General features: G+C 44.0%; 1 protein-coding gene across 1 annotated transcript in view; it reads left to right on the top strand.

Annotated features, from left to right (window-relative positions):
- The window catches only part of LOC147728260 (uncharacterized), a 30483-nt gene extending 8182 nt beyond the window's left edge, over nt 1–22301 (top strand). The window contains exon 2 of the mRNA XM_086963761.1: nt 20442–22301. Within this exon, the coding sequence (XP_086819887.1) occupies nt 20442–22121 (1680 nt within the window). The 3' untranslated portion in view covers nt 22122–22301. The remainder of the gene's footprint in view (nt 1–20441) is intronic.
- The last annotated feature ends 1041 nt before the right edge of the window (nt 22302–23342 follow it).

Here is a 23342-nt window from a genome sequence, read left to right as displayed (position 1 = left end):
ACCCGCAGACAGAACTGTGGGGCTGATTATGACTTTGGCACAGTTGCGCCAGCTCTCCGCCAGCACAGCTGCGCCAAAGTTGCGCAATGACCACTCGCCTTATTACGAGTTGAACTCTTGTAAGGTGGGCAGTCCAGTGCCTTTCCCGCTGGCGGTGCCTGAAAAACAGGCACCGCAATGGGAACGGCAAAAAGAATTCCAGTACAGGATGGACAGTGACGTCCATGCTGTGCTGGAACTTTGGGAGAATACAGACAGAGGGGCACATGCTGTGCCACCCTGAATATATCCCTATGGCTTGGGGGGGCATGGGTGCCCTGTTGGGCCCCTTGTTTTCCTGCACCGCCAGCTTTTTCATGGCGGGACTCCCACCATGAAGTGGCTGGTGGTGCAGGAACTTGTAATATACTCAGTTGGACTGGCACAGTCCTGCTGAACATTTTACATTTTTACATTGTGGCTCAGCTCCACCACTGCCAGGGAACGACTGTCGCCTGGCGCAGCCGGTGGTCCAGCGCCAGTAGGACTTTGAAAGTGCTAATCTGGCAGACGGTGGATCCCCACTGCTGTGCCACCGCGAGTGTGGCAGTCAGTAGACCGCTGCACTCGTAATCAGGCCCGGGCCGGACTGACTACCGGGCGGTTTGGAATGCTGCCGAGCTGGGGGCTGCTTTCACTGCGGTGGGGGCTGATTTCATTCATGGAGACCTGTTTATTTTATTTATTTATTTAAAGGTTTTGTAGAGCGCGTAGTAACCCTAAAGCATCCCAGCGCTAAACCTGAATCTCCGGGGGTTTCAACTGTGGAGTGAGTTATAGGTGATGAAAAAGGAGAGTCTTTAGTGCTTTCCTGAACTGGAAGAGATTGGGTTCTATCCTCAGTCTTCTTGGTAGGTTGTTCCAGTGTTTGGCCGTGTGGACCGAGAAGCGGCGGCCGCCGGCCCTGGCTTTTTTACCTCTGGGGGCTATGATGAGATTTTCTCCGCTGGACCGGAGGGCCCTTTCCGCTTTGTAGGGGATGATGAATTCCTTGAGGAGAGGGGGGCCGTTGTTGTTAAGGGTTTTGTGGGCCAGACAGAGAGCCTTGAAGGCAACCCTTTCTCTGACTGGGAGCCAGTGGAGAGACCTGAGGGCTGGCTTGGCAGATGATCTTGCAGGTGTGCCAGTCAGCAGGCGGGCGGCGGCGTTTTGAACTTTCTGCAAGGTGTTGAGGGTGGCTTCGGGAGCTCCCAGGTAGATTGCGTTGCAGTAGTCCAGTCTCGCCCGGATGAGGCCCTGAATAAGGAGTTTCTTGGCGTTCGCAGGGAGCAAGGGAAAGACTTTTCTGCAGGCTCTGAGGAGTCCGAAGCATGTTCCTGCCGTCTTTTTAGCCTGTGTTCTGAAGCTTAGGTCGTTTTCGATCCAAACGCCTAGGCTTTTGACCTCTTCCTTGGGAGCGGGGGGGTCACCCAAGCAGTTGGGCCAGAAGTGAGGCGGCAGGGAGGGTCCTTTCTGGCCGAGCATCAGTATCTCGGTCTTTGAGCCGTTTAGCTTTAGTGAGGAGAAGTTCATCCAGCGGTGGACTTCGGTGAGACAACTGTGGAGGTCAGAGGGGTAGTGGTGGGGGTGTGAGAGGGTTACCACCAGCTGGGTGTCGTTGGCGTAGTTGGTGATTGAAACGCCGAACGGACTGACCAGATTCTCCAGTGGGGCCATGTATACGTTAAATAATGTAGGGCTCAAGGATGAGCCCTGCGGTACTCCACAGCGGAGGGGGATAACGGGTGAGTGGCTGTCGTTCTCTCAGACTTGGAAGGAACGGCCTGCTAGAAAGGATTTTAGCCACTTCAGGGCCGTACCCCTTACTCCGATTTCTCCCAGTCGTTGGATTAGGGTGAGATGGTCCACAGTGTCGAAGGCCGCACTGAGGTCCAGGAGGATCACTGCCACTGATCCTCCCGTATCCAGAATGCTTCTGGCCTTCTCCACTGCTGCCAGGAGGGCGATGTCAGTGCCCTGGCCTTGGCGGAACCCTGTCTGGGAGACCCCTAGCACCTGTATGTGCTTCAAAATAATTAATGCGAAACGAATTTTGTTTAGTACACGCAGGTCCCCATCAACGAAATCACCCCCCAGCTCAGCAGCATTCCAAACTGCCCGGTAGCTAGTCCGGCCCTGAATCAGGCCCTTTATCTTCCTAAGCCAAAGTTAAATTCCCATCTGCCTGTTATTGCTTCATTTTCTAGTGACACACTCACCATAGTCGTTGCACGTTTGAGAATAGTTGATAGGAAGCAAAAATGTCACCTCAAACAGGATTGTAGGGAGGAGAAAGCTGGACTGTGACAAGGCAGACAAGGACTTGGAGTAATTAAGATAGGGTAAATAACTGCAAATGCTTTTTACAAACTTGCAATTTTGGGTGAAAAATAATTTGTGCAAATTAAAATATTTTTTTGCTGCATATCCTCATAACTGATGAACTAAAGGTGTTGCGCTTGAAGCAACTTAATTATAGTGTCTAGAAGTATGATTAATAATGTAGTATAGTCGTGCCACATTTTTCTTATGAAACGCCATTTTTAAAAACTGGATGGCGTTTTCTAGTGTTCTGCTCATCCTGCGTCTGCTCATTCCCCCTCCCCATCAGTGACCCGCTGCATGTCTTCTCTTCCCCAGTTTCCACTGACAGTGTACTTTCCTTAGAAAGTGTGTATTGTAAATGAAGCTTTCCATCGTCTTCCCTATACATCATTCTGAAAGACTTCCACTGTAGGTCTGCAGAAAAACATTATTGTATGAGCCTTTGAGTAGGTTTCATATTATATTTTAACATTTCTGGACTGCACTTGCTAAGGAAGCAAACTGAAGAATTATTTTTTTTACCTTAAGAAATGAGTTAGTGCTCCGAGTTTGACATAATTATGGTAAACTCACGCTGCACAAATCAAAAGCAAATTTCAATCCGTTTTACTATTTGTTTATGTATAAAATATGTATAAAACCTCTAGTTTTGAAGGTTCAGGGGTAACTTGTCATTTTCCTCACACAGACTCTGTTCCATTTACTTGACTCTTTTAATTCTCCTTTAAAATGCTGTCAGTACTTGATATGAGTTTGACACTTTGAATCTGGTGAGATTTAACTGCCTAATAGCGATTATTATTCTGATTTCTGATTTTGTATTCTGTATCTGGGACTTCATTGCATTTATTACATTTTCCAGTAATGCCTGTATTAGGATTTTTGTAATAAACCTTTTAAACTTATTTTTGATCTAGAACTCCGTTACTAAAGTGTCTCCAGTCATCATATGATTTATATTCTGCTAATGTGGTGGGTTTGATGCCATGGAGGGTGGTGTCTCTTGCCACTAGATCAACAGGAATCCAAAGCTGAACTGTGGAAGGTAATTTTCGGGGTGACCAACATATTGGGAGTCAGTAAATTATTGGGGTTCGGCTCCCACAGAACGTCATCAAACAAATCCTTATCTACTGAGCTTATACTCAAATCAGACGTCTCAGCATTATCACACCAAATCACAAAATACGTAACAGGAATTGAATGTGCAGCTTGTGATTTTTTTAATCTAACATTGAACCCAAATACAATTACATCTCCACCTAACTGAAGTTTCTAGCATTTCATGAATATATGATGGAGTTTACTATATGTCAGCATTGCAAATGTCAGTCATTGAAACCACTTTCAATGCTGCCCAAGAAGTAGAGATTCCCTTTGTTGACTTTTCGTGAACATGAGCGGAAAGGAATTTCCCTTGTTTTTCATAAGCAACAACAATGGTTTGTATCAACCACCTACTCAGGACTACTGATGAAGGCTGAGGACATTTACCTTAATTTTAAATGTAACATACAGAAAGCCTACCTTCCTAAAAGATTCTGTTCTAGAAATGTGCATTTTCAATGCCCTATAGATGATGTGATCTTTCTTATCAAGGGACGAGTGAGAAGCAGTGCAAACCAGTCAAATCAAGGCATTGTGATTTTTTGGGACAAAATCTGGAATGGGATGCAGTGTCAGTTTGTTTAAAAGAAAGTTTGTGAATGACTCCAAACTTAAAAGATTTCACAGTTCCTCAGTTCTCCTACCTATAGACATTGCCACTAAAAATAAAACATTATAAGATTGAAATTTAAGGTCTACTGTAGGAGCTGCCAGCCTGTAGAATTGAAGGCAAGTCCCAGGAGGGAGACAGAGTATGAATAACTGGTCTCTTTACAAAGAAGCTGATTTGATTGTGGATATTAAAAAGCCAGATGGCTGCCTCCTGCATGCAGTGGAAACTGCTGAAACAAGCCACCCATCAAAACATCTAGAAATATTGAGGGATCTCTAGAAGAAGAAGTCACACTGTTAGACACACTTTGTCAATGGCAAGAATATGACTTTATTGTGGTGTGGTCATCTAATTTGCTAAATAAAGGAAAAAACATTCGGGTTACACCCCAAGGATTGATGATTTACTCTTTGAAGTGTGATAAACCCAACTGTTGGTGGGCAAGCGAAGCCTGAGGAGAGGAGGGCCCCTGAGAGGTTCAATGTGAGCAGCAAATGTGACTGACCGAAAGCTGGATGAGTAGAAAGTGTGTATTGTAAATGAAGCTTTCCATCGTCTTCCCTATACATCATTCTGAAAGACTTCCGCTGTAGGCCTACAGAAAAACATTATTGTATGAGCCTTTGAGTAGGTTTCATATTATATTTTACATTTTCTGGACTGCACTTGCTAAGGAAGCAAACTGAAGAATTATTTTACCTTAAGAAATGAGTTAGTTTTCAGAGTTTGACATAATTATGGTAAACTCACGCTGCACAAATCAAAAGCAAAATTCAATCCATTTTACTATTTGTTTATGTATAAAATCTGTATAAAACCTCTAGTTTTGAAGGTTCAGGGGTAACTTGTCATTTTCCACACACAGACTCTGTTCCATTTACTTGAGACTTTTAATTCTCTTTTAAAATGCTGTCAGTACTTTATATGAGTTTGACACTTTGAATCTGGTGAGATTTAACTGCCTAAATAGCGATTATCATTCTGATTTCTGATTTTGTATTCTGTATCTGGGACTTCATTGCATTTATAAAAATTTTCAGTATTGCCTATATTAGGATTTTCGTAATAAACCTTTAAAACTTATTTTTGATCTAGAACTCCGTCACTAAAGTTTCTCCAGTCATCATATGATTTATATTCTGCTAATGTGGTGGGTTTGATGCCATGGAGGGTGGTGTCTCTTGCCACTAGATCAAAAGGAATCCAAAGCTGAACTGTGGAAGGTAATATTCGGGGTGACCAACATATTGGGAGTCAGTAAATTATTGGGGTTCGGCTCCCACAGAACGTCATCAAACAAATCCTTATCTACTGAGCTTATACTCAAATCAGACGTCTCAGCATTATCACACCAAATCACAAAATACGTAACAGGAATTGAATGTGCAGCTTGTGACTTTTTTAATCTAACATTGAACCCAAATACAATTACATCTCCACCTAACTGAAGTTTCTAGTATTTCATGAATATATGATGGAGTTTACTATATGTCAGCATTGCAAATGTCAGTCATTGAAACCACTTTCAATGCTGCCCAAGAAGTAGAGGTTCCCTTTGTTGACTTTTCTTGAACATGGGCGGAAAGGAATTTCCCCTGTTTTTCATAAGCAACAACAATGGTTTGTATCAATCACCTACTCAGGGCTACTGATGCAGGCCAAAGACCATTACCTTAATTTTAAATGTAACATACAGAAAGCCTACCTTCCTAAAAGATTCTGTTCTAGAAATGTGCATTTTCAATGCCCTATAGATGATGTGATCTTTCTTATCAAGGGACGAGTGAGAAGCAGTGCAAACCAGTCAAATCAAGTCATTGGGATTTTTTGGGACAAAATCTGGACTGGGATGCAGTATCTCTTTGTTTAAAAGAAAGTTTGTGAATGACTCCAAACTTAAAAGATTTCAAAGTACCTCAGTTCTCCTACCTAGGGACATTGCCACTAAAAATACAACATTATAAGATTGAAATTTAATGTCTACTGTAGGAGCTGCCAACCTGTAAAATTGAAGGCAAGTCCCAGGAGGGAGACAGAGTATGAAAAACTGGTCTCTTTACAAAGAAGCTGATTTGATTGTGGATATTAAAAAGCCAGACGGCAACATACTGCATGCAGTGGAAACTGCTGAAACAAGCCACCCATCAAAACATCTAGAAATATTGAGGGATCTCTAGAAGAAAAAGGCAAACTGTTAGACACACTTTTTCAAAGGCAAGAATATGACTTTATTGCGGTGTGGTCATCTAATTTGCTAAATTAAGGAAAAAACATTTGGGTAACAACCCAAGGATTGATGATTTACTCTTTGAAGTGTGATAAACCCAACTGTTGGGGGGCAAGCGAAGCCTGGGGAGAGGAGGGCCCCTGAGAGGTTCACTGTGAGCAGCAAATGTGACTGACTGAAAGCTGGAGGAGTAGAGGATACCATGGAACGGAATCCCTAGCAGAACTTCTGCTTGGTTCCTCTTGATCTTCTGCAATACTTTCACAAATAATGGAATGGGAATGAAAGGTGTAGAGAAGAAGATTGGGCCAAGGAAAGGATAGAGCGTCCATTGTACATGCTTCATCCAAAAACAGAAAAGATTTTACAATTTTACTGCACCATTGGATGCCGGAATACGCAGACTCTACATGAAAACAAAACACTCAAATGCTCAAAAGGTAAATACTGTGACGAGAAAAACCAGGACTCTAAGTTATGAAGATTACCAGGAAGTAACTGAGCCATTACGCTCTGCCTCACCTTCCAGGTCTCCGCCCCACCTTTCTCATACAACATTAAAACATATCAATGCACACCAGCTGACACACCTCACACTTTAATCCCCTCACACACACACTCACAACGGCATGCCACTGGGATTATGCGGTTGTGTGGCCACATCGTTTTCCGCATACATATAGATTTTAAGCATTTGCAGCGTATCACACCTTCTGCTGCAAAATATACAGATATTATTTAACACAGAAAAAGATTGTTGCTCAAACAGATCAAAAGTTACTAAACCAAGGCAACTCATTTTGCTGAGCAATGGAAGGCCCTTTGCAACGGGTAACTGGAGCCGCTCGGTTTCTTATTGCTGTATCTAGGTGTTGCACCAGCACTAATGAGAGGGAACCTTTGCCTAGATAGTGTTAACATGTCGAAATCACAAAATAAAGAAGTAATGCAATCACAAAATATTCCGCAGTATGGTGCATAATTTTCTTTTTCTTGCTGCATAGTTTGGACCAACCATATTTTATAATTCAGGTGGTCCTGCAGTAAGTGTTTTTGCAAATGTAGGATATTTGCACTGTTTTTGAGACCATTAGCTCGATGCTCAGGGGACGTAAGTGAGAAATAATGCCGCCCTAACTCCTTGAAAAATGTGGGCGAGGGCCTCTGAGACTCCCAGATCTCAGAGTTATTTGTATACCTTTGGCTGACTAGGGTGCTCCTGAAGGGTTGGGGGCCCATGGGCTACAGGGACTGGAGGGGCTTGTGTTAAGCCCCTATCTTTCCCTAGAGTTTAGAGCAGAAAAAATACCCACACTCTAGTCTTTTGTTGGCCAACGGGTCTGGAAGTAGGGTGAACCCTACCATACGTACGCTGGGATATACTATGTGCCTGTTTTTCAATGCAGAGGCATCCTAGTTTTTCTGGACACAGGCAAAGAAACGCTGGTCAGCTATTTCTGAAATATATATATCTTTTTAAATTCATAAGTCATTCCTCAGGTATGTTTGGAAACCACACTCTGGTACGTTATCCGTAGGTTGGCAGACAAAGTTTCTCTGAAGATGTTCCAATGCAGTGGAGTCTAGGTTGTTAATTTATAGAAAAACATATTTTGAATTACTAGAAATGAAAGACCTTATATAACCCACTCTTGATTTACCAGGGCATCAGCCAAGGTTTTCTGCTGCAGTATGGCTTAGACAGGTCACACTAGACTGACCTTGAGGTAGCCTGGTTCCCACATCATTATGATATGGAAACCCATGACCTTCACGGAGAGTTATCCTGAACTCAAGTAGAACAGCGGTTCTACTTGAGTTCAGGTCAACTCTCTGTGTAGGTCATGGGTTTCCACATAATAATATTTCAAATACCCCCAGCAGTTGAAACTCGGGGTCAAGGGAGTGGTATGTTTGCTGTACCTGTGTCCCTGGTCCCAGAGAAAAGCTCCACCTATCTGCCCTCATCAAGAACAGTAGTGTCTCCAAAAAGATTACAAATTGTTTTAGGTAACATATGTGAAGCGTGTATTTTAACGTGTGTATCCTTGCAACAGGGATTGGTAAAAATAAACTTTTCTTGCCGCTTTAAATCCAAATTTTGGTAAAAGAGGGATTCTATAAATAGGTGTCTGTATGCTGATAAATGAGTTGGTTGTATGTCAGAAAATCGAAAACAAAAAATATTGTGTTGCAAAAATATAAACAGAATATTGTTTACCAAAATATTGTGAATTTAAGAATAAATAGGTAAATATCGATTTACACAGCTACATACCTTGAAGGCATATATTGTCAAGGTACCTTTATGTGGAGTGCAATATTGGAAATCTACACTTACATATATATATATATATATATTTACTGAAAAAAACATAGGTTTCAGACATGCCATAGTTAGGAATTGGCATTAAAAAAACCTTAGAAATGTACTAAAAAACATAGGTTTCAGGGCTGTTATAGTTAGCTGGACATTTCACTCACACACAACCATTGAAATACCTCTGTTATTGTTAGATCTGCTAACTATAACTCGCGCGCCCGCAATCCACTGCTGATGATGTCACATATTACATCATTCATGACATGGTCAGTGACATTACTGATGGCATCACTGATGACATCTCAAATGACATTACCAGTGAATGTGGTTTGGTTCGTTATTTAAATATGTATTATATATAATAATCTGCATTGAAGAATGAAAAGATATATAAATATAAATATCTGGATGGAGGATTTAGTAGCAGTGTGATTGAATGTTTACTTGACTAATTTATAGTGTCTCACTAAATATAGTGGATAGTGACTAAACTGTGTGAATATCTGTATCACTTTGTCAGTTGTTGTGTAAACTGCTGCACCAGTTGGTTACTAGCAATGTGAAAGTCTATATTAGTTATTGATTAGTTAACTGAGTATTTGTATGGGAAAGTGAATGTGTGTGTGGTTCGGTGGGGGGTGTGTGACTGCCCAAAGATGTGTGAATAGTTGATTCAGTAGGTATATGAGGTTAAGACTACATGTTATAACAGTTGTTTGGGTGAGTGAATATCTTTATGGGTGTGGTGATGAGCAATTATATCTCTCAATGGTACATGTCCAACAAACTAGAACAATAAAAAGCAGTGTATGTGACAGTTGTTGTATATGAATAAGTATACATAAGACTCAGTGATTGTATGAGTGACTGTATGGATAACGGTATACTTGAAATAGGGATTCTATAACACACTAAGTATGAGTTACTATCTATATGAATAAATGAAGTGGTGTTTGTATAAGTGTGTAGCTGAGTAAATGTAAGTATGATCCATTGTTTGCACAAGTGAGTAGGATGACTGCATAAGTAAATAGGATGTGTGCTGGTGTGTAATGTCGATATAGGTTTATTTTTATTTAGAAAATTTTATATAGCGCGAACAAGATCCCAAGGGATATCAGAGCGCTTTACAGTATGATGGGAGGAAGGACAAAATGCAATATTCAGATCACGTATGAGGGAGAATAAAACAGGAAAGGTTGCATATTACAGTACAATTGCACCCAGGAGGGTAATGTAATAGATAGGTGTAGGCAAGCAGCAAGGGGGAGTCACAGTATGCAGTAAGGAGGAGGGGAGAGGCAGAATCATATGGAAGTACAAAGGTAGTAGGAGCAATGTCAACAGGCATGTGAGTCTATCCCTATTAGGGTAAGAATTTGTTCATTAGGAATCTTTTGGCTTCCACTTTGAACACCGTTGATGAGGAAATTCTGCGTACTTCCAGTAGAAGGGAGTTCCATATCTTAGGGGCAGGGCAGGAGAAGGCTCGGTGACAATTTCTCTTTTTGTTAAGGGTGTGTGGTTTCAAGAGGTAGGAAGAGGTGCTTCTTGAGGCTCTTACATCACAGGATAGTTTTAGTTTTTGCGCAAGGTACGTAGGAGTGTTGAAGTGAAGGGCTTTGTGTCTAAGAACAGCAATCTTTAAGTGAATTTGTGCTTCATAGGGCAGCAAATTGAGGGATTTTAGGACTGGGGATATATGCTCTATTCGTTTGTTGTCTGTAACCAGTCTTGCCGCAGCATTCAGTTAAGCCCTTAGTGGAGCCAGGGCATATTTGGGAAGGCCACAGAGGATAGCACTGCCGTAGTCTAGCCTCAGCAAGACAAGCGCTTTGACCACCTGGTTGAAGTCATTTAGAGGAAGGAAACGTTTGATATTTCCGAGTGACCTCATCAAGTGGTTTGCTCCTTTGCATACATTGCTGATATGATTTTTCATGTTCAGGTGCTTGTCCATGGTGATACCGAGAGACTTGGCTGAGTCTACGATGAAAGGAGTGCAGTTGAAAGCACTGAGGTGACTCAGCCAGAGGTCTAGCTTAAGGATGTGGTTCGGAGGGGAGATGAGCAGGAATTACATTTTGGAAGTGTTGAGCAGGAGATGGTTCTCCGTTAACCAGTTTTGGGTAAACATTTGGGTAGTATTGAGTGAGATGATGTTTTTTCGGGGATGAGTTTTTCCGATATAGTTGCATGTTTTCCGCATACATGTCCATGGAATTTAGAGAGTTTGCAAGAGGTTCCAAGAAAAGATTGAAGAGGATTAGAGATAAAGCGGACCCTTGGGGCACCCCATGAGTACAGGAGAGAGCTGGGAGAGAAAGTGGTTTGCCTTGACTCTGTGTTCTGTGATGTAGGAAGGATGAAAACCATTGTAACACCAGATCAGAAAAACCCATTCTGTTTTGCAGGATGGATAGGAGGTTGTCATGATTAACCGTGTCAAAAGAGGAGGAAAAGTCAAGGAGGATCAGGAGGCAGGATTTGTTTTGGTCAAGCATTTTTAAAATGTCATCCATAACATGAGAGAGAGCCGATTCGGTGCTTTGCCCCTTCCTAAAGCCGGATTGATGCTGGTCTAGGAGTTGGTAATTCTCTATGTGAGCACAGAGTTGGGATTGCACACATTTTTCTAGGAGTTTCGCTAAAGTGGGGATGTTGGAAATGGGGTGGAAGTTATTGAGATCAGACTTGTCAGCGTTATTTTGTTTTTAGTATAGGTGTTACCTGAGCAGCTTTTAGGCAGTCTGTGATTGTGCCTTGTGATAGAGAAGCTTTTACAATCCTTGTCCAGGTGTGGATGAGTGTATTCTTGATTTCTTTGAAGATGGAGTGGGGCAACAGGTTGCTGAAGAGGTTGGACGGGTTGATATTCTAAAGAATCTTGATGATGTCCTATTCACTAAATGGGGCAAAGGTGCCCCATGATGCATTGTTTTGGAGTTCGTGGGGTACGATTTATGCTTCTCAGAGGTGTCAATGGGTGGGGCAGCACTGGAAGAAGGTAGTAGAGCATTCTTAGTGGTGAGGTCAATGGAGAGGAGTCTTGATTTCTCAGTGAAGAAAGAGGCAAGTTCATCACAAGAGGATGGTTTGCCACCAGGATCTGAGTGGTTGGGACCAACGACTGATTGTTGTTTGACCAATTCAGAAAAGTTTTTTGTAGCGGTTTGCAGCTTGATCCAGTTGGTATCTGAAATAGGCCGCCTTCGCACTCTTGATTTGTTTGTTGTAGAGGCTCCTGGCATCTCTAAGGAGTTTTAGTTGGTCCAAGGAGGGGTTGGCCGGCCAGGAACGTTCAACTGCCCTTAGGTTGCAGTGTTCCGAGTTTAAGTTTTCGTTACACCATGGTTTGGATTTTTTTGTTGAAGCATTTGTGCCCAAGGACAAAAATAGGAATTCCTGAAAGGCGCACTCATGAGTATATGGCATATTTCAATAGGATTGGATATCAAATTCAAGGTGGTACCTTCAAATTTGTGATCACTCAGCTGCTCTACTAAGGAGGGTTTGTGAACCGTGTGGGGGCAGAATATAGGTGTAGAAGATGGGATTGTCTCCTTTGTTGTCTGTGGAGGACTGCCGAGGTATTCATAATAGATGTTATCCTGGGCCCTCTTCTAGTGTCAATCCTGTTTGGCCGTCTGAAAGAAGGCTGTTTATCCCAAGTAAGCTAATCTGTCAAAGACTTTGCTCAAGAAGGCTCCACTGAAGATCGGGATTGATCTGAAGCTGTATGTGTCTGGTGGTCAAGGTCTTGTTTCTTGTACACTGTCTTTATAGGGGCGGTCATTACATCATTAATTAACATGCCAGAGGGCAGGAAGCGGTTGATGGTGGATAAGGGTAGGAGAAGGTGGAGAGGAACATTTTCATCAAGAAGGCAAAAATATGCTTGAGAACCAGCATATTCAATTGCTTTAATGAGGTCAGCCAATCTAATGGAGATGAGCTGTTCGTGAGAAAGCAACCCTTGTGGCCAGCTGGAGTAATGATTCTTTTATATTTCTTTTTATTAAACAGGTTCGGCAAAAAATGACATCAATTAATTACAAGCAAGCGACTTCATTGTTTCTTATTACCATCATTAACATTTCAATATAGGTCACAGTTATTATACTTGTAGAATCAAGGGGTTTTAAGAGTTTCAGTGTTGATCTGTCGGTAAGGTGGGAGACAGATGTCACCTCTGTAGTGATTCCACGCTCCCCACACCTTTCTCCATTTCCCAGGGAACCCTCTAGCCACGTAGACTGATGTTTCTCTATACATGCACCATTCTAGGTCCTCTTTCCACCTCCTCAATTGGGGCGGCTGGCTTGCTCCCCACTGCTGTGCAATGTTCCTTTTTGCAATCATTTATGCTAACGTTGCCCAGTGTGTAGTGTATGTGTTGAGATCTGTGGGCTCCCAGACATTTAGTATACACCTTCAAGCCCCTGGCTGCATGTCTATCCCCATTACTTCCGGCAGTGTGTGGTGGATGTCCTTCCAATACGAAGATCGCCACCCAGTGCCGGGCCCGGACGTTTGCAGCCTGCCGCCGTCCCGGAAAGCTCCTTGGAAGTCACGAGATAAGCGACTCCTCCCCTGGACCACACCGAGCATGGGCCTCGGCTCCATCCTCAGATTGTTTTTCGCCATTAAGGAAATGAAGGAGCTTTGCTGTATAAGTATATTTGATAGTGTTCTATTGATCATTGACAGCATGTATGAGTGAATCTATAGGTAAGTGATTAGATGTGTGTATAGATCTAGGAATCACTGAGTGGGTTTTTTCGAAACTTGTATTGGTGTCAATGGATTCAAAAATGGTACTCTGTATTTTACAGTGAATGATGAAAGAATATACTAGTGTATGATGAGGTGTATCAGATTGTCACGCGGATGATGTCATCAGTGATGTCATTTGAGATTTCATCAGAGATGTCATCAGTGATGTCACTGACCATGTCGTGAATGATATATTATGTGACATCATCAGCAGTGGATTGCGGGGCGCGAGGTATAGTTAGCAGAACTAACTATAACGGAGGAATTTCAATGGTTTTATATGAGTGAAATGCCCAGCTAACTATGACAACCCTGAAACCTATGTTTTTTTAGTAAATTTCTAAGGTTTTTCAAATGCTAATTCCTAACTATAACATGTCTGAAACCTATATTTTTTTCAGTGAATTTTGAAGGTTTTTAAATGATAATTTTTAAATGTAATAATAATTATATGTATTTTTTTATACTGATTACACTGTTTTATTTTTTAAATTATATTATATATTTTTAATATAAATGGAAATAAAAATGTTTTTTTTAAATATTGAAACTGAAATATTGTTTTTTTTGTTGAATCTATAAGTGCAGAACTATACGTGTGTTGGTTAGTTAGGGGACTGCATGCATTGTGGATAGGGGTTAGGGGTTTGAAGCAGTCCATGTGGTAGGCCTGGCTCACTACATGAGTTCTTGGTTAGTGACTAAATGATTAGCATACTGCAAGGAGAGTGCCTTGGATAATTTATAAGTGTTTGGGTTTTGGCGCAGTAAATGGATAAGTACATGGTGCTGAATGGGTCACTGGAGGAGTGCAAGGGGAGTGACAGAGTGTTTGCTGGAGTGTATGTATACTGACTGGGGAATTGAAGGTGTGAAAGACAAGTGTATGGGGGGTTAGAGGACTGCATGCATAGTGGATAGGGGTTTGAAGCAGTCCATGTGCTAAGGCCTGGCTCAGTGCTTGAGCACTTGGGTACTGACTGAATGATTAGAGTACTGCAAGGAGAGTGCCTGGGTGAATTTATAAGTGGTTGAGTTTTGGTGCAGTCAATGGATTAGTAGATGGTACTGAATGGGTCACTAGAGGAGTGCAAGGGGAGTGACAGGGTGTTTGCTGGAGTGTATGGATACTGGCTAGGGAATTGAAGGTGTGAAAGACAAGTGTGTAGGTGGTTAGAAGACTGCATGCATAGTGGACAGGAGTTTGAAGCAGTCCTTGTGCTAAAGTCTGGCTCAATGCATGAGTACTTGGGTACTGACTGAATGATTAGAGAACTGCAAGGAGAGTGCCTGGGGGGATTTATAAGTGTTTGGGTTTTGGCGCAGTGAATGGATTAGTACATGGTGCTGAATGGCTCACTGGAGGAGTGCAAGGGGAGTGACAGGGTGTTTGCTGGAAGTGTATGGATACAGAATGGGTAATTGAAGGTGTGAAAGACAAGTGTGTGGGTTGTTAGAGGACTGCATGCATAGAGGATATGGGTTTGAAGCAGTCCATGTGCTAAGGCCTGGGTGACTGGATGAGTACTTGGGTACTGACTGAATGATTTGAGTACTGCAAGGAGAGTGCCTGGGTGAATTTATAAGTGTTTGGCTTTTTGCTCAGGGAATGAATTAGTACATGGTGCTGAATGGGTCACTGGGGGAGTGCATGGGGAGTGACAGGGTGTTTGCTGGAAGTGTATAGGTACTGGATGGGGAATTAAAGGAGTGAAAGACAAGTGGACTGCATGCATAGTGGATAGGCATTCGAAGCAGTCCTTGTGCTAAAGCCTGGCTCAGTGCATGAGTACTTGGGTACTGCATGAATAATTAGAGTACTGCAAGGAGAGTGCCTGGGTGAAGTTATAAGTGTTTGGGTTTTGGCGCAGCAAATGGATTAGTACATGGTACTGAATGGGTCACTAGAGGAGTGCAAGGGGAGTGATGGGTCACCTCAGGCCCCATCCCCTCCCTTCACCACTGTGTAAACGCGCCCTGTGTCCATTTTGAATTGGGAGATTAAGTCCCCTTGATCCTGAGTGTCCCTAGGGTCCAAGTAGCCCTCTAGGTACCTCCAGTAAGCGCCACAGAGCTGCGTTGCAGAGAGGTGTAAAAAGGGGCACAGCCTGGGCCACCTCTCTGAAACACAGCGCAGTGGCGCTCACTGGAAGCACCTGGTGGGCTAATTAGCCCCCAGGGGCCCTCTGGATTGAAAGGGATTTATTTCCCCAACTTAAAACACACCACAGGGCGTGTTTTCACACATCACCTCGGGCCCCATCCCCTCCCTTCACCACTGTGTAAACGTGCCCTGTGGCCGTTTTAATTTGGGAGATTAAGTCCCCTTGAATCCTGAGTGTCCCTAGGGTCTAAGTAGCCCACTAGGTACCTCCAGTAAGCGCAACATAGCTGCATTGCAGAGAGGTGTAAAAAAGGGCATGGCCTGGACCACCTCTGTGCAACGCAGCGCAGTGGCGCTTACTGGAAGCACCTGGTGGGCTAGTTAGCCCCCAGGGGGCCCTCAGGATTGAAGGGGAATTATTTCCCCAACTAAAACTAGCCACAGGGCGTGCTTTCACACGTCACCTCAGGCCCCATCCCCTCCCTTCACCACTGTGTAAACGCACCCTGTGGCCATTTTAAGTTGGGAGATAAAGTCCCCTTGAATCCTGAGTGTCCCTTGGGTCCAACTAGCAACCTAGCCCACTAGGTACCTCCAGTAAGCGCAACAGAACTGCGTTGCAGAGAGATGTAAAAAGGGGCACGGCCTGGGCCACCTCTCTGAAACACAGCACAGTTGTGCTTACTGGAAGCTCCTGGTGGGCTAGTTAGCCCCCAGGGGCCCTCAAGATTGAAGGGGAATTATTTCCCCAACTTAAAATGCGCCACAGGGCGTATTTTCACACGTCACCTCATGCCCCATCCTCTCCCTTCACCACTGTGTAAACGCACCATGTGGCCGTTTTAAGTTGGGAGATAAAGTCCCCTTGAATCCTGAGTGTCTCTTGGGTCCAATTACCAAACTAGCCCACTAGACACCTCCAGTAAGCGTCACAGAGCTGCGTTGCTGAGAGGTGTAAAAAGGGGCACGGCCTGGGCCACCTCTCTGAAACACAGCACAGTGGCACTTTATGGAAGCACCTGGAAGGCTAGTTGGCCTAATGGGGCTCTCAGGATTTATGGGGAATTATTTCCCCAACTTAAAACACGCCACAGAGCGTGTTTTCACACGTCACCTCAGGCCCCATCCCCTCCCTTCACCACTGTGTAACGTGCCCTGTGGCCTTTTTTAGTTGGGAAATTAAGTCCCCTTGAATCCTAAGGGTACCTAGGGTCAAACTAGCCCACTAGGTACCTCCAGTAAGCACCACAGAGCTGCGTTGCAGAGCGGTGTAAAAAGGGGCGTGGTCTCTGAACACCTGTCTGCAACACAGCTCTGTGGCGCATACTGGAGGTACCTGTTGAGCTAGTTGGCTCTGTTATTTTCCGGAAATAATGTATCCTTACGCAAAGTGCTGTCAATGTACAAATCTGGAATTCATCCGAATCTAGCAATGCCAAGCTTTATAAACATTGGATTAAAACACATTTAAGACTAGTGATCTGTTAAACAGCGAACTATTAGAAATGCATTAATCACCCTCTTTAAATATAGACGCAGTTGCCGATGTTACATTACATGATTATTGTACAACGTTGACAAATCTCCTGGTCTCTTGGTATATTTAAAATATATGAAACATGGCCGGTTAAAGATGCAGCTCTCTACTTATCCCTTCATACAATTAATTAATGTCGGAGGCTTGGACATATTCAAAACGTTTTGGCCTTGAGCAGCTGTGATTTACTCTTGTAGTACTTGGCTTACTTCAAAATCTCAGGAGTAAACCAGCCCCATTCTAATGTGCTGTAGCCTTACTCCTGAAATCTAGTAGTAAGCTAGAAGTACTGTAAAATTAATTCACTTCAATATTTGAATCATCAAATTACTTTGACTTCTAATATCAGTGTCCCTTTGTGCTGAAAAGCTACTGACGCAGGCTCCCTTTCTTTATATAGAATGTGTCTTGTTCCGTGAAAAGTGTTTTTTTATAGTCACACAGGATGTAAGCTATCTTCTTACTCCTTACTTCTGGTTATTATTGCATGACATATTCAAAAAGACAAAGGCTATTTTTGGAGTTTGGCTGTGAGAAAATCTGATAAGGAGTCAGCACGCGCAGAGGAAATGCCGGGGCGAGTTGGTGAATCAGCAGAGAGCCACATGGTGGATGATCTGTTTGCACCTGTGGAGAGCGTCTCTCACGAGCCCGGTTCAGAGTCGGGCCGGACGGCGCTGGCTTCCGTGGGTCAGCAGCAGTGACGCACGGACGTCTGCTAGAGGTCGCAGGCAGCAGCCTAGCAAGGATGCCAAGGCCCTGGGGCTAGCAAGGAAAAAGCCCCCTTATACAGTGTTTGGGGTATTAAAATACAGCATTGCCAGGCACAGACGTTTTAAGTCATGAACAAATTGGGGTCTGTCCCAGGGCCTCAGCCTTTCAGTGGGCCCCCTGATGGAAGGGGCTCAGTTGTCCACACAGTCCTGCCATGATGACCTTGAATGATTTTTAAACATATATTTTCCTCAATACCATGTTCCTTGTGGGAGTCTATTACATTTTGCAAAGGAACGTTGTGTTTGTTTTTCAACACCATGCATCATCCATAAAAATGTTCCTTTTAGGTCAAAACAGGACCTCATATATAAGAAATAGCAGTGTGTCGAAGCTACTTAGTTGTAAGTTACTATTAGTGAATTACTATTAATATTAATAAGTACTATTAGTGAATTGCTGCTACATTGCAATATTAAAACAGCACACCACTATCCCTACATATTAGATGGAAGCATATTTAGAATTTGAAACAGTCTGCCTGTGCAGTGCCGGCGACCAGGCCAAAGAGGGCATAAAAAATCTGAAATTTGGATCATAAATTCAAAGCTGTTCCGAATACGGCCCCCACATATGTTTGGCTGAGGGCCCCCAACATCCTTAATATGTCCCTGTTGCCAGACCCCTCATGGCTCTGGACCTCAGTGCCACTGCACCTACTGCACCAATTCTAGCTACATCCCTAGTCTTAAGGGGTAGCAGTTGCTATCACTGGTTAACCTTTTAATGGCCAGGCCATAGTTTTTGATGCCCCCGCATCAAGGGTCATGACGGCAACAACCAGAAGTAAACCAGCTTTGAAAGACCTCTTCGCTGTCTGTGTTTTGTGTCCCTTTCCTGTTTGTGGACCCTCAGAATGTATTAGGAGGCTGTGGATTGGCAAAATATTGGGGATGAAAGAGGGGAGGGTTAACCTTGTCATGTCTTCTGGGGTGTACAAATTTACAACTTTAATTCCACCCAACTAGCAAATTTGTGAATTTACGGTCATGTAGTGAATGTAGTAAATGCAGTTATGTGCAAATATTTCAAGTTGTATTTTGTGCATTGTTCGTTTCAACTGTCCGATTGGGTCGTAATTACGAGTGTTTTCTTATAATTATTATTCCAAAACTTGTAGTGCGCGCAGCTACCCCTAGGGGTTTTCCGGCGCAGAGCGATGGTAGGTAAAAAGGATGGGGAAACTGAGAGCAAGTTAAAACAGCCAAATCTTTAGATTTTTGCGGAATACGAGAAGAGATGTCGAATCTCTCAGAGAAGCAGGCAGGGAATTCCATAGTGTTGGCCCTAGGTAGGAGAAAGACCGACCTTTCATGCGGGCCAGTCGGATTTTAGGAACCACAAACCGAATCAGTCGAGCAGATCGCAAGTGATGGGAAGGATGGTAAAGATGGACTAGATCCATAAAGTATATAGGGGCAGATCTAGATTTGACCATGAACATATAGCACAGTGCTTTGCACTTGATACGGTTGACACAGTCACCTAATGTAGCTTACGAAGTAAGCCAGAGACTGAGGTAAACGTAGGTAGGCAGTAGAGAAGCCAGTCTATGGATGGTGGATTTGTCGGCTCCCAGATACAGGATGTTTCCATAATCCAGTCTCGAAATCACAAAGACTTGGATCTCCGGCCTCTGTGCTGGAAGAGGAATCAGCAATAATATCTATTTTAACCACTTCAAGACTGCAAAGCAGGCGGACGTCACCTTAGCCACTTGTTATTTCATGGAGAGTGACTCATACACAATGAACCCCAGGTTCTCAACACTACTAGCAAGCATGGGAAAAGCTCCCAGTTCAGTGGGCCAGTGCTGTTACCCCCAGAAATCAGGCCTTTTGCCTAGGATCATAACTTCAGCGTTCTGAAGCCTCAGGGACTTCAATGGGAACCACTATACTGGGCTCCAAAGCAAACACTGCCTGGGGAGAGGGCAGCGAATCAGGGCCGGCGGGAACTGCAGGAGCAATCACCGTCCCGCTCCTTGCGTGGTGAACAGGGGAGGAAGAAACAGCTGCTCCGGCGGGTAATTTTCGCAACAGGTCCACCACGGACGGCCCTGGCCCGGGCCCCGGTGTAACGGGAGTCTTTGCCATCTTGGGCTGACCTCGCTCTCTCCTATGCGGTTGCTGTTCAGGGCAGGCTCCTTCCTCCGATACCGAGCCGCAGCCGCGCCTTGCCGCAAGCTTCTGTTCCCGGGTAGCCTGTTTAGCCGCTCGGGTTTTGGAGGCGGCAGTACCCGATGCAGGATTTTTTGGAGCCATCCTTGCAGGGATAGAGTCGCCGGTCCGGATGGAGGGACTCTCTGTACCTCTCTGTGCCTCACTGCCTTCGCTCAGAGCGCTCGGAGCATTTGGGAGACGGTGCCAGGAGAGAAGCCTCAGCAGCGCGTAACCGAGCACCGAGGCCACCAGATGCAGAGATGGATGATGCCGGTCTGCTATAGAAGGAGAATCAGATGCCAGGTAAGCTCCACGCATATTACTTTTCTTCCCTCCCGGATATATAAGTTCAATCATTCATATCTTTTCTGCCAGCAACGAGGATATAGGTCATTCTCTTGCCATTCTCATAAAAAGGAAATCGCCCTTTCGGTTTTCCCAGGCACTGGGCAGAGAGTGTCTCACAGCGGTCTAGGGAGCCGCCGCCATCTTGCCCTCAGAGGCTTCAGAACGCTCAAACCCGACGGAGGTAACAGAGGCCAGAAAACCGGCAGAACCGGCAGATCCGACCCCTTCTGAGGCGACTGAGGCTGAAGAGGCTGAAGAGGTTGAAGTGGCTGAAGAGGCAGCTGATATCACCGCACAGCGACATTCAGATACACAGGCCCAAACGGATGGGGGGCCACCTGGCACAGAGACAATGCCACCAACACTATTAGAATCCACAATGCAAAAAGCACCTACATCAGCGGGGCTTGTATCTTCTCAGCAAGGATTGGCATCGATTCATAAGGAGGTAAGACCTGCATCCTCACCAGTACTTCAACCAATACAGGCTACGCACACCCTTCACAGTGAAGTTCCCTCTGTTTCTTCTGTCGAGCCTGTCGAGCCTAACTCTCTTGAAACAGTTCCAGTTCCAGCGCATCCCCAGGCATGCATAACCCCCCTCGAGACAGTTACGTCCAGCTTGGGTAATGAGACTACTATCGCTCGGCAGCATCTAAGTGATGGGCAGTGTGCAACTGACTTCAAATTGGGGTCAGGCTTAGCGTCAGATACAGACAAGGAACCATCAGAGTTTTTTACCATCTCTGAAGGTGCGGAGGAGTCTATACTGCTTCAGGACCAAGACATTGACTCAGACTCCTACTCTCTCTCTGATCCCCAATCTGACTCAGAAATCTGTTCAAACACGGATGCAAGCTCACAAGATAGTGATCCGGACGTAGTTATGGGCAGACATAGGCGGCACACAGTGCTAAAAAAGAAAAAAGGCCACCTTGGTACTAGTGGTCGCCCTAGGGCCCAATCTCCTCATACTAGCATGCAGGATCCTCCCTCCAAACCCCATAGCGATAGTTCCCCTTTTTTTGATCAGCAAAACGCCACCTTGACATCTGTCATGGACACAGTGCTACAGGCAATTGCCTCTCATAGGGAACAGACGTCAAAAGATGGGCGCAGGGCGCAACAAGCACTCCATAAAGTCCAGGGAGTTGTACGCAAACTTTCTAAATCAGTGGCTGCATCAAATGCAAGAATGACCGACATGGAGGACCGCATAGTGGTAAATGAGGCTGAAGCCACAGTTGTAAAGGAGCAAGTAGATGCTCACGATGCTGAATTAAAAGACGTCAGGTGGAAACTCGAGGAAATGGAAAATCGCATGCGACGCAACAACCTCCGAGTACTTGGTGTTCCGGAAAAAATTGAGGGTGAGAATGTGCGTATGTTTGTAATCCAGCTTTTCAAGGATACGCTCCCTGAACTTTCCACTTGGAACTGGGAGCTAGAGGTGCAACGTGCCCACAGAACTCCATTTACTTTAAGGGCCGCAAAGGAACAGTCTAAATACCCAAGGGCTATCTTAGTGTACTTTGGAAATTTCCTCCTCCGCCAAGCTATTGCCGAGAAAGCAAGACCAGATGCTCATCGGACAAGAGGTGAAATTTCCTATTTTGTTAGACCCGACTTCTGTCACACCACGGTGGAGCGGAGGTGGCGGCTTCGTCAACTGATTAAGCCTTTTTTGGAGAAAAAGGCCCAGGTGTACCTGAATAACCCGGCAACTCTGAAAGTCATCTATAAGGGCCACGCTAAGTTTTTCACTTCAGAAATCAAAGCAAAAGACTTTCTTGACAGCATGAACTAGAGATGTACTTTTTCACTATATCATTGGGCCTTACTGCCTTTCTGCCTTAAAAAGAGGGGGGACTAGAGGGAACTAGAGAGAACAAGGGGGAAACAGCATACCTAGTCAAGGTTATGAATTAGATAACGTCTTTGTGAGATAGCCACCAATTAGTCACTAAATATAAAAAAAAAAAAAAAAGGGAAAAAAAAAAAAGAAGAAAAAGGTGGGGAAAAAAAAAAGGAAATCCCTAGGAAATCCCTAGGGTGCTAGCATGTGGACTATTTAAGTCCTATCTAATTCCTCTAACTAAACGATAACCAAAATATACATAGAACTGATGCTTATCACACTCTCCAGACAGGATTTTTTTTTTTTTTTTTTAGCTCTCTATATAAAAGTTCTATAATGGGCCTTACTGTTTGCTCTCTTAGTTTTCTGGCTTTATCTTATTCACTACTGCTTTTTTGTTTCTTTCGCTTCCTTTTTTTTTTTTTTTTTCTTTCTCTCTCTACTCTATTCTCATCATGTATTTCTCCTATCTTACGCCCGATAAAAGGACTGTATAAGATATAAGTCTATATGGGTGACACTGGGTAGCGATGTCTCTCCATCACAACAGACTCTAGCTAGAGTCTAAATGCCTCACTGGGGGAGAGGCGGGGGGGGTGTGGGTGGGCAGTCAAGGGGTGGGAGGGGGAAAGGGGGGGGGGGTGGGGGAAAATGCAAAAAAATGTACAAATTCATTCGCAAATTTATTCGCAAAGTAAAGTATATGCAAATATTATCTGTGGATTACAACAAATATGGCAGAGAAACAAGAGACATTATAATTTTTGATGCTAGCTGCAGCTCATTTGGTCGATATATGGAAACCAGGTTGAACGTATTTTTTCTTAAATGGGGAGAGTGAGTTTATGTTCATGGAACGTGGCAGGCTTAAACGATAAAAGTAAAAGGGCTCAACTATTCCAACTAACACGCCAGAATCCAGTAGACATACTTTGCCTGCAAGAAACTCATATTGTAACTACTGATAGGGAATTACTTAAATTACCTGGATATAATCTGCTGGTAGCCACAACCCAATCCTTTAAAACTAGAGGGATTGCTATCTTAGCTAAACCTATCATGGGCCCCCCGACTCGCAGATTAGCGGATAAGAATGGCAGATGGGCGATAGCTCAACTAGAGTGCGGTCTTACAATATGCGCAATCTATGGCTCAAATATGGATGACCCC

Source organism: Lissotriton vulgaris, chromosome 3_1 (assembly GCF_964263255.1).
Source record: "Lissotriton vulgaris chromosome 3_1, aLisVul1.2, whole genome shotgun sequence".
NCBI classification, from domain to species: domain Eukaryota; kingdom Metazoa; phylum Chordata; class Amphibia; order Caudata; family Salamandridae; genus Lissotriton; species Lissotriton vulgaris.
Note: the sequence above shows the minus strand (reverse complement) of the source record. Positions and strands in the feature narration are given on the sequence as shown.